The sequence below is a fragment of the Apis cerana genome, linkage group LG1 (assembly GCF_029169275.1).
Source record: "Apis cerana isolate GH-2021 linkage group LG1, AcerK_1.0, whole genome shotgun sequence".
Taxonomy (NCBI): Eukaryota; Metazoa; Arthropoda; class Insecta; order Hymenoptera; family Apidae; genus Apis; species Apis cerana.
The window spans coordinates 13,832,727-13,848,475 of NC_083852.1; the positions used below are offsets into that span (position 1 = coordinate 13,832,727).

At 23.0% G+C, this 15,749-nt stretch overlaps 3 protein-coding genes across 5 annotated transcripts; 2 read left to right on the forward strand and 1 right to left on the reverse strand.

Moving 5' to 3' along the window:
- Positions 1-3,725: 3,725 nt before the first annotated feature.
- Positions 3,726-9,118, reverse strand: LOC108003675 (serine/threonine-protein kinase PAK mbt). 2 transcript variants are annotated; one of them, XM_017066102.3, is made up of 7 exons: positions 8,915-9,118; positions 8,177-8,544; positions 7,715-8,114; positions 7,211-7,624; positions 6,542-7,074; positions 4,622-4,775; positions 3,726-4,484 (listed from the first exon to the last, which is right to left on the reverse strand). In XM_017066102.3, exons 2-7 carry the CDS (start codon positions 8,539-8,541, stop codon positions 4,323-4,325), a joined length of 2,028 nt encoding a protein of 675 aa, XP_016921591.2. In that variant the 5' UTR covers positions 8,542-8,544; positions 8,915-9,118; the 3' UTR covers positions 3,726-4,322. The 2 variants fall into 2 exon arrangements, with proteins under 2 accessions (XP_016921591.2, XP_016921590.2); XM_017066101.3 differs by lacking the exon at positions 8,915-9,118 and adding an exon at positions 8,835-8,908.
- Positions 9,119-9,749: 631 nt separating this feature from the next.
- On the forward strand, positions 9,750-12,296 carry LOC108003486 (odorant receptor 30a-like). The gene is made up of 7 exons (XM_017065753.3): positions 9,750-10,322; positions 10,414-10,680; positions 10,775-11,243; positions 11,410-11,509; positions 11,608-11,727; positions 11,808-11,963; positions 12,040-12,296. The coding sequence occupies exons 1-7, from the start codon at positions 10,289-10,291 to the stop codon at positions 12,088-12,090; spliced, it is 1,197 nt and encodes a 398-aa protein (XP_016921242.2). The 5' UTR covers positions 9,750-10,288; the 3' UTR covers positions 12,091-12,296.
- LOC108003663 (zinc finger protein 883) lies at positions 11,829-15,371 on the forward strand. 2 transcript variants are annotated; one of them, XM_062074866.1, is made up of 4 exons: positions 11,829-11,846; positions 13,306-13,383; positions 13,462-13,605; positions 13,681-15,371. In XM_062074866.1, the coding sequence occupies exons 2-4, from the start codon at positions 13,321-13,323 to the stop codon at positions 15,199-15,201; spliced, it is 1,728 nt and encodes a 575-aa protein (XP_061930850.1). In that variant the 5' UTR covers positions 11,829-11,846; positions 13,306-13,320; the 3' UTR covers positions 15,202-15,371. The 2 variants fall into 2 exon arrangements, with proteins under 2 accessions (XP_061930850.1, XP_016921574.2); XM_017066085.3 differs by lacking the exon at positions 11,829-11,846 and adding an exon at positions 12,691-13,023.
- Positions 15,372-15,749: the final 378 nt, after the last annotated feature.

Here is a 15,749-nt window from a genome sequence, read left to right on the forward strand (position 1 = left end):
TATATTTCGAATTATTTTTTAATATTATTAAATAAAAAATTAAACTGCTAATAAATTTTAAATTTAAATATTAGAGATTAGATTTTGAAAACTTTTATTAATCAATTTTCATGATTTATTTTGATAATCTTTTTAATTTAAATTTTTCAAATAATTATACTATTTCACTGCATGAAATTCTTTAGCTTAATTGATAATTAATAAATTTCAATAAAGAGTTCCTTTCTTCATTTCTTTTTTCTTATTATTTTTAATTAAAATTAAATAAGATAGATTAATTAATGGTATTCTATTTTATCTATAATTCAATAATTAGAAAAATTCGGTATTCCACAATACGATGTGTATTGTGTTGTGGCGTGATACGAACGGCACGTAATCACGATCCAATGTTCGAAGGTCGCACCTTTCTTCTTTTCTTCGTTCGTAGATTTCTCGTTTGTGCTATCCTTGTCTTGTCTGGTTCATCTTTGATCTTTCTTTTTTGTTCCCCCTTCTTCCTTGTCGAAGCACTCGCGCCTTCGTGCGATTGTTCATTCTATCGTTTCTCCGGCATTACGTATCGTCATGAGTATACAGGAGGCTCGTCGGAGGCTCGACCAATCAAATAGTAGAAAGGTATAGCAGCGCTTATATTTATGACCTCGCAGTTGCTGCCACTTCTTGCATCTTTTTTTCTCTCTATACTCTGCACTCCTTCTCTTCTCCATTCCTCTACTACGTTTCTCTTTGCCTCTGCAAACCTTCTCTTTTTCTATTTTTGTCATGAATCTATATGTAAAACTACGGTTATAGCAAATGCATTTTCTAACAAACTAACGATAAAATAATTAAATAAATTCTTATGAGGATAGTTGCATTCTTTTTTCAAATAGTTTATGAATTCGTCTAATAAATTTTCTGTATTTTATTTTTCAATTATTTTGAAAAATATATAATCTATATCAAAAAGTTAAATTTATCAGAAAACATTTAATATAAACACAGTTTAGTGCATATACATTTATATATTTAATGTCTTTCTATTTTTAATATTTTATTTCTTTTTCTTTAAATTTTGTTATTTCTATTTTTTATTCAGATTTGATAAAAAAGAATTTAAATAATGTTATTATATAATATATTAATAGATTTAGCAATGTATTTAAATTTCCATCAGAATTCTTAATCGATTAATCAATCGATCAATGAAATCAAATATATATTTATAATTTTCATGCAACTTCATCATATTAAGATAAAAATAATTATGATTTACCAAATTACAATTTTTTGATATTTTGTATAATTTTTTCTGTATTATATCTATATGTATATTAATATTTTAAGCACTTTTTATCAAAATTATTTTATTTGTTTTATTAGATGTCTTGTTTTTTTGTTACGTTAAACTATAGAAAATGTATTATAAAAAAAGATAAATTGAATAAATTTTTAAAAAATAATTATTTTATTAATTTTTAATAAGTGTATTATTTGATATATATTATATTAAAGTTTTAAATATATACATATATATATTTATAAACGTATATATACGTATATATACGTATACATTTTTTATGAAAAAAAAAGTAAAAATTAATGACAATGAAAAAAAAATGAAAATACTAAGTTAAATATTGATATAGAATGACGTAATAACAAATTCATTTATCAGTTCTGTTGAAAAATGATGATTCGAGGTCAATTTGAATCGAGTCTTTATGAAACTTATTTTCATTGATTTTCTAAACCGATAATAAATAGAGGATTTAGATTATTTAAATTTTTGTTAAACTATAATTTTCTTGTTTTATATAATAATTATTTACATTACAAATAATTACAAACTTTTAAACATTGTATAATATTCGAAATATATTAATCATATTTAATCATTTGAAATGTATCAAATTATTCTTTTATGGTTCTTTTTTTTTACAATAAAAAAAATTAATTCTAAATTATATTTGCTTGTTCGTAATATAAAATGTGAATTTACAACGTCAATAATATTTAAGAATTTACATTACAATATATTTTTCAAATTGAATAATGATGAGAATAAAAATCCTGACACGTTGGCATGCGATTACGTTACTGCATACAGTCACGTAGCAATGTACGAATACGTAAATCTTCTAGATGCAAACATTCATTTTTTTCCTTTTTATCTTCAAATTCCATAATGAAAATATATTGATTGAAAAAAATTTATGACCATTGAAATCTATTATTTTCTTAAGTAAATATTTGACATGTGAATTGTTTGATATAGTTCTCTGCTATGCAATTCATGAAAAATTATCAGTTAAATTGATTGAGAAACATCAGTGGCGCCAGTGACCAAGCATAATATGAAGGTCATTTCGGTCAAATGGAGGCTCGTCACGTTTCACCAATCAGCAAATGGTATTTTAAAATATATTTGTATTCGAATCTGATCATATATGACGTTATGTGGCACTAATACTTTTTAGAATTATAAAGATAAGGTAAATTGATTTTATATTAGCTTATATTCATATTTGATTTATTTATTTTAATCATTGTTAATACTTTCAAATTCAAAATTATTGTATATAATATAAATACAATATATGTTATGAAAATTCGAAATTAAAATATTTTAATATATTTTCTATTATTACATTTATTACATTTTTATTACATCATTATTAAAATATTTTTAAATTGAAAAAACTTTAACATATATTTCAATTTTCTTTTAAATTTATATATATATATGATAATTCATTATAATTTTGTCTTTTATTGCATATATTGATATATAAATATATTAATACAAAAAAACTTGAATTATTTAAAATAATTTTATTTTTTATTTCATATCTTTCTATTAATTCATTCAATATCAATTATTAATAATCGACATACATTTACAAATGTTATCATATGAAATATATCATCATAATAAATCTTATGAGACATAAAAAAGTTGTTTTGTATTTTTATTTTTATTTAAAATATCTTTTTATAAATAGCGAAGAATAGCTATATGATTCACATCATTTTGTGACAATTTTATTTGCATATTTTATTATTATGTATTATTATTATGTAGATATTCGATAATATCTACATTCTGTAAACATTCTATGTGTAACTTAATTTAAGTTATTATTTTATTAATTTAAGTTATTATGATCATAAATCATGTATTTGATTGATATTTGTCTGTATTGCATTTTTATTTTTTATTTAATCAAAATAAATTTTATCATTTATATTATAATTTGTTTATAATAAAAAATATAATAAATGGATTATCATTATAATTTGTTTTATAATAATTTAATAGAATAAAATAACTATTATTTTAATTTTTTTTCATTAATTTCACTGAAATATCTACATATTTAAAAATATTTATAATTGCAGTTGTCTATTTTCTTAACCAAAATACTTTTTGTTGATATCATTAAACTTAAAATACTTTCATATTTATTAAAAATACTGAACGAAATGCATTGAATTATATTTGAAAAATCTAAATCAGTTTACAAATGATTCATCTTATGCTTATTTTCTCAACCTGAAAACTATAAAATTACAATTGCCAAATTACTCTAATTTTTATTTGAATTGTATATTTTATAAATATTATATATATAGTATTATTTTAAGAAGTATAATAATTATAATGTAAAATAAATTATGAATAAAATCTCACCATTTTTTTTAAATTAATTAAACAAAATACATTAAATAAAACACATGAATTATCAATTGAAATATTATAATTATTGACATTATTATTTCTTTCTCAGAGCATTTAACATAAGAATAATCTTATCAGTATTTTGAATTAAATATGACTATTTAATCGTTATTTTAAGTAAGTACTTACATGCACAAAAATATTTTTATTTTATTAATTAAAAAAGGAGTATCTTTTTTCATTATTTTTTGAATAAACAAGTACAATAAAATCTATTTCTACTCACAAATGCTTTTACAGGTAACAAACAGAAATTAATATCGAAATAAAAAGTATAAACAAGAAACAGTATTATTTATGAAGGCACTTGATTGTTTATAATATTATGTTAAATAATTCAATATAAAAAATATCTTTTACAGTATTAATGCCTATCAAAGGCAATATAGCCATTTGTAACAACATTTTTAAGTTAAGGTCACAATGGAATGTAAAATTTTTTTAACAATGAAAATCGCTTAAATGTTTCTAAATTCTACATATTTTAAAATGTAACATCTAACAACAAACTTAAAAAATAAGATCGTAATTATGATTACTTTTATAATCTATGTACGTTTTAATTACCACTCTTATTTTTATTTTTTACATCGATTTATTAGCAGTTCGTATGTCTAGAACCTCTCATTAATGGAATTAAAATACTTGGACTCTGTGCTTGCCTAAGAAACGGATGTTGTAACAATTCAGTTGCCGTAGCTCTTTGTGCTGGATCACGAACGAGCATTCTTTCCAGAAATCCTTGAAGACGTGGACTGACCTTTATAATAATAATAATAATAATAATAATAATAATAATAATAATAATAATAAATAATTTAAATAGTTATTAATAATTTAAATAGTTATTGTATTATCAAATTTATATAAGTGGTTTGTGAAATATTTTTAGCTCACTTTATGAGAATTTTTTAATTTTGGTGGTGGCATATCTCTAATACGTCGCATAGCTTGTAAAGGAGGTTCATTAAAAAATGGTGGTTCTCCATCAACCATTTCGATAATCATTATACCTAATGACCAAATATCCACTTCGGGACCGTATGGTAACCTAAAATAAATAAATAAGTAAATAAATAAATAAATAAATATATATATATAAATCAAAATATTTAATGAAGTATGATTTAAATAATTTTACACAATTTTCTGGATTGATCTGAAAAATCCAATTATATCTTTTTTTAAATGGAAATTTATCATTTTGATAATTAATATAATTTTTTAATTTTTATAATAAAATATTAATTCATTTTTGTCTTTAATCTATTGATGTTGAAATTAATTGAGTTATTAATTAAAATTTTCTAGATTATTTATAAATGAGTTACTATTATAAATTATTTATTACAAAAAATGACCTGCTATTACAATTTAAATACTTCTCCGTTCTTTTTTTAATATTATTTAATATATTAAATAATATTTACTGTATTAAATAATATTAAAAAATTATTAGTTGATATTAGCAATTGATTAATGTTTACAAATATTGTAATATGTTATAACATAAATCATCAAAAAATCAAAAAATTACTTTAAAAACTTTTAATTATAATAATTTTTAAATAAATTTAGAGCAAAAGTATTAATATATCATTGTAGAGATTAAAAAATTATCAAAATTATAAAATTTTACTTAAAGAAAATTTATAATTACATTTTTCAAATTATGCCTAGATTATTGAATATTATATAAATTATATGAATATTTTATTGAATATTATTTAATTTTGATTTACAATATTTTTTCTGAGTAAATTTGGAATAAAATTGGAATACTTATTCTAATTATGTGGAATACATTAATCTACAAAATTAAATTCAATTTTAAACATTCAATTTTCGCCAAAAATTTAAATAATTAAAACAATATTTAAATAATTATATCTTCATAAAATCATTTCATTAAATTACAATAATAACTTGGTCCCATTTTAAAGTATAAAATTTTTACTTTCAAAATTACTAAATAAATTTTTTCTAAAGATGTTTCTGCATAGGAAAATAAAAATATAAAGCTACTTTTTTTTTATTAAAAAAATGTGTTCATTAATTTTTTCTTGCATATTGATGCATTAATATGCATTCTTCACTTTTTGAAGAATATCTTTCCAAAATCTCTGAAATGAGTATTTCTTTATGCATCTAGTGTTATCTCTTTATATATCACATTCTACAACTGTATACTTTAATTAATGTATTTTATATATTTATATACATTAATGAAATATTAAATACATATACATGAAGTATATTCGATCATGTACTCTCTGCATAATCTCGAATTATTTTAATGTCGACGATTTACTTTTTATTCAAAGTTTAATAAAAAAAAACAAATCATATATTAAATTTAAAAAAGTGTTTGTCAAGAAAAGATTTTAATCTTTGAAATTTTCAATTTTTAAAGAAATTTCTTAATTAGAATCATTTAAATCCGAACAATTTTTGAAAATATTTTTATTTTTCTACTAACTATATGATATTGAAATATTTTTGAGAAAAATTTTTTAATGATTCTTTGTCTAAAAGTAAAAGTTTTCAAAATAGGCATAAAATTATTGTTATTGTTATTATTATTATTATTATTATTATTATTATTATTATTATTATTATTATTATTATTATTATTATTATTATTATTATTACTGTATGATTTTTTGTTACAGATATATATATATATATATATAAACGACTTAAATATCAGTAAATTTTTGGCGAAAATTAAACGCTTTTTTTAATCTTATTACATTGCTACTAGTTTATATATAAATAAAATATAAAACAATCAAATAAAAAAAAATTATAATTCACCTCGAAATAACTTCTGGGCTCATCCAATATGGCGTTCCAACAAGAGATTTTCGCCTAGGTAATTCTTGAGATACTTGAGCACAAAATCCAAAATCAGATAACTTGACCCTACCGTCAGCCGTTAGTAGTATAGAATCGGACTTAATATCTCTATGAATAACACCTTGAGAATGCAAATATGCAAGAGGCTTCAAACATTGAGAACATACTGTGGCAATCTGATTTTCATCCATGCGAGAATGAGTCACAATATCTGTAAGCGCTCCACCTTCAAGATATTCCATCACAACCCATAACTCGTCATCTACTAAAAAACTATCATACATTTCAACAATGTTTGGGTGATGATAATCTCTCATGATAACTACTTCATTAAAAAGTAATTCACGTCTTTGTTGCTTTCTCAAATCCATTTTTTTTACTGCTACTTGTCGATTTGTATTTTTCTCAGTTGCTATACATACTGTTCCAGTACTTCCTTCACCGATTTTAAGAAAATTTTCTAAATTTTCTCTTGGATCGCCTCGACTTACCTGTATTTAGATGAATAAAATCGAATAATAATTTGAAATATCTTTTTCTTATATATATTCTATATTTTTATAGAATTCATTTATATTATTATTATTTTATTATCTAATATCATAATCTTAATTTGTTTTTTCTTACCACCATCTGTAAAGCTGCCCGAAATTGTTCATGAGTAAGTCTTTGTTCTGCTGTTTGTTTATTTGTTGTATTTGAATTTGAACTGACTGCCAGATTTCCCGAAGACAAAGCACTCTTCATATTTTGATTTTGATCAGGTATCGAATTGTTTCCAGAAGATGGTAAATTGGATTTTGATAAATTATGCATTGATTGAGATGTTTCAATAGATTTTTTTATATGAGATTGCAAAATAGAAGAATTTTCAGATGTATTATATGCTTGTGAATATTTATTAACATTATGTGTACTTAATTGGCTTAATGGCCGTTGAGAAGCAATAGAACCTACTGGTGAGATTTTAGGTTGTAATTTATGCAAAAGAGTATTTTGAGTTATTTGTTGATCCTTTGAAGAAGTATCAATATTTGAAGCCTGTATATAAGAAATAGTATATATTTTTAAATATAAATAAAATATATAATATTTAAATATTACCTGAAATATATAATATTTATTATTTACCTGAATATTTCCATTATATTGACCAGATGTTATAGATATTTGAGTATTTATCCTATGAAATTCAGAATCTATAAGTTGAGGAGTGCTAGGACTTTGTATAGAACATTGTGGAGTATTAATAGGGCTTAAATTTTGGAAATTTAAAGATAAATTCGGTGCATTTGAACCAACATGTGTTAAATTAGGAGATGATTGCATATTTGGATTAAGGTTTTGAAGATTTGGAATCATATTTTGTGTATTGGAATGTAATCCACTTGTAACATTAGATGCATTTTGTCTCAATTTATCAAGATAATTGTGTTGTTTTCCAAAATTAGTAGTATAACTCTGAATTTGATTAGTATTTGATGACATTTCTTGACCTTCTGGCACAGAGGGCGGTAAATTATTATTATGCCTAAAATAAAAATATAATAAAATACTTAATGTCAAAATAGTAATAAATACAAAAAAGATTACCTATAATCTCTTCTAAGTTTTGGTGGACTTGAAGAACGAAGAGAATTAGATCTAGCAACTGTACTAGTTTTGGGTAATCCATTTTCAGTATTTTTCTCACCACTGAAAGTTCTTCCTTTTGGATCATTATGGCCTCGAACAATAGTTTTCAAATCTAGAATTTCTGTAGGTGTAATTTCACTTGGATCTACTAAAGGTAATGGTCTATTTGTAGATTTTAAAATTTGATTGTTTCCAACAATAGAAGCCCATTGTAATGGAAGTCCAACGAATTTTCCTTCACGTTTATCAAATCCAGTATGTACACGGTGTTCAAAATTTGTTGGAGTAGATATCTGTGGTTTCTTTTTCTTTTTAGCAAACATCTCCTACAATAATTGTGTTAATATTAAAAAATATAATTAAAATTATATAATATATTATTCTAAATATCTATATATGTTTACATATGTCTGTAGTATATAATTTAACAAATATATTTAATTATATAAATTATACAAACTAAAAATTATTTTGAAAAGCAATAGATTTAAAACTGTCAATTGAGTTTATTATAAATTATTCTTAAAGAATAATTTTTATATATGCATAATAACATGGTAGTTTTCCAAAATTAACATACAAAGGAAAAGAAAAATGATGTATAAAATTATATGACCTGTTTAATATTTAGAGGAAATAATAAAATCAAAGAGAAGCCAAATGACAGCAACGCCTACTAGTGCGTGATATGATTACCTTAAAGTGATTTTTTTGAGTTGTTGGTTAGATTTTTTAAGAATAATTATTTTCTATTAACGTTACACCGCTTTGAAAAAATGCTAAATTTTAAATAGTATAGAAACATAAAAAAATTAATTAATTAAAATAGATAAATACAGCATTTAGCCCTTCGACAGGTCGTTTACACACCGGCGCTCCGCGCGGAGAGCTTACGAATCTTTCTTGGCATTTGACTCGTGACAATTTACTTAAATGTGCGTGAGGTAACACCTGTATTGAAATTATTATAAAAAACAAAATGAATATAAAATTGTGTCGAGAGAAAGTAATTGCAATCATAATTAAAAAAAAAAAAATACATCAATTTATAATTATAATCATTTATAATCATTTTAGTTTACTAAAATGTTAATAAGTATAAATGCTAATTAACTACATATGTTATATGAAATATATAGCAATGTTTTTTCGATATTCGATAGAAAAAATAGAAAATTTGAAATATGTAACACGTAATATATTATATTTTTTATTATTAAAATATCCATAAAATTTGATTTTAAATAAATAAAAACAAAAAATAAAAAAATAAATACATATATTTAAATTCCAAGATAAAAAAATCCTAAAAAATTTATATTTTTTTATAAATAGCTTGATAAAAATATTAAATTTAATATATTCTTATATATTTCCTTCAAGTAATATAAATCTACATAAAAGGAAAATTATAAACATATACATTTTTCGACATTATATATAATAAATAATAAAAATAGTAGAATTAATATATTTAAAATAAATATAAAATAGATATACGCATTTTACTATATTTATAATCTTGAATAAAAAAAAAATATTCAAAAATTTGAATTATCCAAAAAACGATTTTATGTACGTACATATATATATATATATATTTGCATGTCCATATACGCACGAATAAAAGAATGTATAAAAAATTGCGATCACGTATGAAAATGTTCGGTTCTTCTTCGTATTAAATCGTTTAAAATAGAAAGAAAGCCTTTACGCGATCTGCATGATCGATCGCCCGAATCTATCGGAGTTATTAAAAATGTACGAGAGAAAAGAGAAATTGTTTCTCTTTATCTTTTTGAAAGTTTAATTGAACAAATGTTTCATCGTTGTTGTTTCTAAGTTACTTTTACTTACAAATAAAAAAGTAGTTAACAAGCAATAATGTTACAAACAAATTTTTGTTTCTCACGATATAAGATAGGATGAAGTATTAAACACTTTCCCATATTTTTTTATATTACAATGTTATATTACCATGAGTATTTAACATTATCTCCTAATGCTTATCGTTGTCCATATATAAAAAAAAGTAATAATTGTCTGAGTGTATAGAGAAATTTGAACACAATGCATACATCAGAATCAAAGAAATATTCAAAAGGTGTATTTTTTAATTTTTTTAATATTTTTCAAATAAGTTAATATTTTTCAAATAATTTTTTATAATAATCTTTTATAATAATAATTTATAGACTACGAATGGGCTGTAAGATTAAATCGATTTAGTTTAAATATAATTTGTCTTTGGCCTGTAGAAGAACAAAATATAAGAAAACAATCTTGGACAAAATTACATATAATAACATGTTTCATGCTAATAACTTTTGTTTGTACAATTCCTTGTTTATGTGCTCTTAAACAATGCAATAATTTAATGGAAGTGACGGATAATCTTGCATATTCTATTCCTTTGATAATAACTACAATAAAATTTATTGTGATATCGAGCAAGAAGAAAGGTAAGTTTAAATTAAAAAGAAAACAGAAAGAAAACATTAATGTAAAAAAAAGAAGTATATACAACGCATGAGGTATGCATCATTTTTTTTCAAGTTCTCTCGCTGATTGTAAACATGGTCGCAAAAGATTGGGCAAAATTAAAAACTGACTATGAAAAAGATATAATGATACGCCGAGCAAGAATTGCAAGAATAATTAACATATTCGGTTATATATTAATATGTATTTTGATATGGTTATTGATGATTCTACCAAGATTCGGTATTACTATTCGATATGTAACGAATGGAACCGATGCAAAAAAACTTTTTCCGTTACCAAGTTATTATATTTTTGATGTATCTGAAACTCCATATTTCGAAATAATATATGTTCTTCAATCTATCAGTCTTTTAATAGCGGCATTTTGTTATGCTGGAGTTGATAATTTTTTTGGAATATTGATCCTTCATATTTGCGGTCAATTAACAAATCTTCGATTTCAACTCGCAAATATGAAAGAATCAGAAGCTTCTAATTTCATTTTAATAGCTATTGTAAAAGATCACATACGACTCATCAGGTATTTTATTTTACATTGTGTTATATAAATTCTACTATTTCTACGTACTATTTCTTTTTTTTTATTTCTATTTTAACAATTTATACATTATTATATTATTATGTATTGTATTATTAAGTATATACGCAATAAAATTATTTTAATTTTCCAAAACATTTCATTATAGAGCAGCAAATGTGATCGAAAATACATCAACACTTTTATTTCTCATTTTGTTACTTAATTTTGGAATGTGTGCTTGTGTATATGGCTTGTTAATAATCACTGTAAGTAATTTAGCCTTATAAAATTATTAAAAATGTTTGTGGAACAAATTGTAAATCTGATAATTACAATTTTTAAATATTTTTTTAAATGTCTTAAGATATACATTGAAGAAGAACAATTTTCTTTGCTTCGAATAATATATTTAATATGTAATTTTACAAATACATTTCTTCAAACGTTTCTCTATTTTATGGCAGGACAAATGTTAGTAACTCAAGTAAGTAAAAATTTTCTTTTTTTTTTCCATATTGTTACATTATTTGTGTATTTATTTAAAATTTTCTTGTAATTACATAGTCCGAGGAAGTGCATAATGCTGCATATGAATGCGAGTGGGTAAGTTTAAAATACACAAAAGCAAAAAGTTTGATTATAATTATGGCAAGATCAAAGAAGCCGCTTTATTTAACTGCAGGAAAATTATTTCCTGTAACGATGTTAACATTTTGTAACGTAAGATATATTCTTTTCATATATTTTTACTCATCTTTTTTTTTCATTGTCTTTATTTCTTGTAATATTATTTCAGATATTAAAAATTTCACTCAGCTATATATCCTTCTTATTAACAATATTATAAGATATTGCAATTTTAAAATTTATCAATTAATCTAACTAATTTTATATGTATATATATCACGGTATATATTTAAGAGATATTTAAATGAGGCTCTATATAAAAGATATTAAAATACAGTTTTAAAAAAAAACAAATATAAATATAACGTTGTGTACTTTTTAATCATAAATATTATGATGGAAATAAATGAAATATATAAAATAACATCATATATTTTAAATACATTATTTTTGCTTAATTACTTTTATTAGATAAGTATAATAAATGAATTCTTTTATTTATTTCAATAGATAATAATAGAAATTTTGGCATATCATATACATTATAATATCATTTATTTATAAAGTTTCTTCTTTAGAGAAAATATCAAAATATAAATTGTTAAAATAAATAATTTTTTTTAAATTATATATTATTATTTATTATAATATTTATAATAAATAAATCCAAATAAATAATTCCAAGTAATTATATCTTAATGAAATATTTTAAATTTATGTATTAAATTGATTTTTTTATTTTTTAATTTTGAATGATATATAGTAAATATAATAAACTATCGAAAGAGATGTATCCTATAGTATATTGTTATCGAGTATAATCATTCAACTAACAGTTCCGTATAGATAGTAACACAATATGGTCAAGTACGAATTTACCTATATATATCATATGTATATAGTATGTATATACATATAACCGTGTAATAGAGACATAGTATTTATGTAACGTATGTTTGCATGTGTGTGGAACGCGCAGTTTCATGATATAAAAGTAAATTAATCGATTCAATAAATTTTATCAAAATAATATTAAAATATGTGTATAATCTTAAAGAATAAAAGAAATTTTGAATGTTAATAATAAAAAAAATAAGAATTCGTAGATTTTGATTTATATGCTGTTTCGTAGGTGAAATGTGTAATTTTCGTTGTAAGTATAGAAACAAAAAAATCATTGTTTTCAATTTAATCATAATAATTAACAAAACAATTACATTATTATATGATATATAATTTTTATGAATAAAATGATTCTATATATCAAAATTATCGAATTGACCAAATTGTATGTCGTATTTTTAGGTTAAATGATTCTATACAGTACAATATAATTGACTATATTCAATCTTGTAAAACATGATTTTTTTACTTTTTGTATTGTAATTAGATTGTTTATATATAACATAAATAAATAAAATAATTTCACTTTTAGAATAAATCATAGCAAATGGAAGATTTTAAAGTGAAAGATGAACCAATGGATGCGTTAAACATAGACAGTCAGGTTATGGTAAACGTTTTCTATGAAACAGCAGCACCATACAATACAATGCTTCCACAAGGACTCTAACTTAAACCTTACTTTAAGGACGAAAACATTGTAAGCGTTGTACTTAAGGAAGAACCCGGCGATAGATTTGATCCAGACTACATGGAGGACATCTGTTCTGGGACATTCGAGAAGGTATTTTTACCTATCGAAAATAATGAAGTTGACTTCTCTAATGAAATGGTAAATTTTATATAAAATTATTAACGATTAAACTTTATTTATAAAAAAATCAATTGATCAATAAAACAATTTTAGGTAAAACTTGAATTAGATGGAGAATCCAGTAGTCATCAAAATTGGACAGCACAAATTGCAAATACAAATTTGTGTGATAAAGAAGATGGTGCTATGCAAAGGTGCTTAACAAATGCAAATTTTGCTCAAGTACATGATGTAGAAAAACATTCTGGATTTTGTCCAAATGGACAGCAACCAAAATTTTATAAAATACAATGTTCAATTTGCAAAAAGTGGTTTTTAAACAATGATTCTATGGTTACTCACCTGAGAATGCACTGTAGTGGAAATCAGTGTGAGGTTTGTCAACAAAATTTTCAGGATAATTCCAGTTTACATGCTCATATGCTGACTCATGTTGGGATGAGTCCATTGGAATGCAATATTTGCCAAAAACGATTTGCTTACAAATGGTGTTTGCGTAGTCATATGCAAATGCATGTATTAGAAAAACCATATGACAATGATGCATTGCAACACGCATTTATAAAAAGACCTGATTCTGAGCATGATCAATCTATGAGTACAGAAGAAAGAGTATTTGAATGTGATGTTTGTCATGCGACATTTAAAGAAAAATCTAGTCTGAATCGGCATGTGGTTACTCATACAGAGGAAAGACCATATAAATGCGATGTATGTTTTGCAGCATTTAGGGAAAAAGCAAAATTGAATATGCATATGGTATTACATGGAAACAAACAATTTAAATGTACAATGTGTCATAGATCATTTACACAGAAAACAGCATTGAATAACCATATGTTAGCACATAGTGGTGAAAAACCACATGCATGTAATATTTGTGAAAAAACATATAAACGAAAATCAGAATTAATAAGACATACTATGGTTCATACTGGTGAAAGGCCATATGAATGTAAAGAATGTCTAATGACTTTTCGAGAAAAAGCAAAATTAAATTCTCATATGCTCGTACACACAGGTGAAAAACCACATGAGTGTCATATATGTCATAAGGCATGTGCCCGCAAATCCGATCTTAATAGTCATATGCTATTACATACAGGAGGCCAATATGATTGCAAAGTTTGCGATAAAATATTTACTCGTAAGTCGGATTTGAATCGACATACTTTGATACATACAGGCGAAAAGCCATTTGCTTGTGAATTATGCGACATGGCCTTCAGAGAAAAAACTAGATTAAATTCTCATATGCTTATACATACTGGCGATAAACGACATGCCTGTCACATTTGTCAAAAAACATTCAAAGAGAAGTCTTCATTGCGAAAACATATGTTAAGTCATACTGGTGATAGACCATATGAATGCTATGTATGCCATAAAGCATTTACTCAAAAAACAACATTAAATAGTCATATATTGGTACATGCAGGAGAACGACCATATGAGTGTAGTGCATGTCAAAAAATATTTAAAGATAAAGCAACATTGAAAAAACATTTATCTGTGCATATAAATGAAAAAACTCATGAATGTTTAATTTGTTTAAAAAAATTTGCCCATAAAGCTGCGTTAAATAGTCATTTATCCACAAATCATACATCCTAAATAGGGTGATCTAGTCTATTATGTTTCAGCTTTTAGTTTTTTTTATTAAGCATTGTTCGTCTATAGCTGCGTAAAAATGATTACACACATCCGTTTTATATGCTCATTGGTCCAAACAATCATATTCTTTCCTGTATATCTTTATGTATAATAAATTAATTTCTAATTAATTTTTTATGGTTTCTTTTTTTAATATTTCTATACACATATTTAATAAAATACATATATTTTTTATAAGTCATTAGATATCTGGACATTTATTACATATTGATAACAAATGTTTTTTTACGATTATTATTATTAATATAATAATAATTATAGTAAAAGCATTTTACTATATCATTTTAATATTTTTTCATATTAAATGTTATCATTCATTTACATAATATCATTTAATAACATAATCCATAGTTAATTAGATCAATAAAATTTAATAAAAATGTAATAATATATTGACATTCTTTTATACTGCTTCGATAGTAATTTAAATAATTTTGATGAACAAATTTACTATTTATATAGTATAAACAACAAGATGTTTACTTATT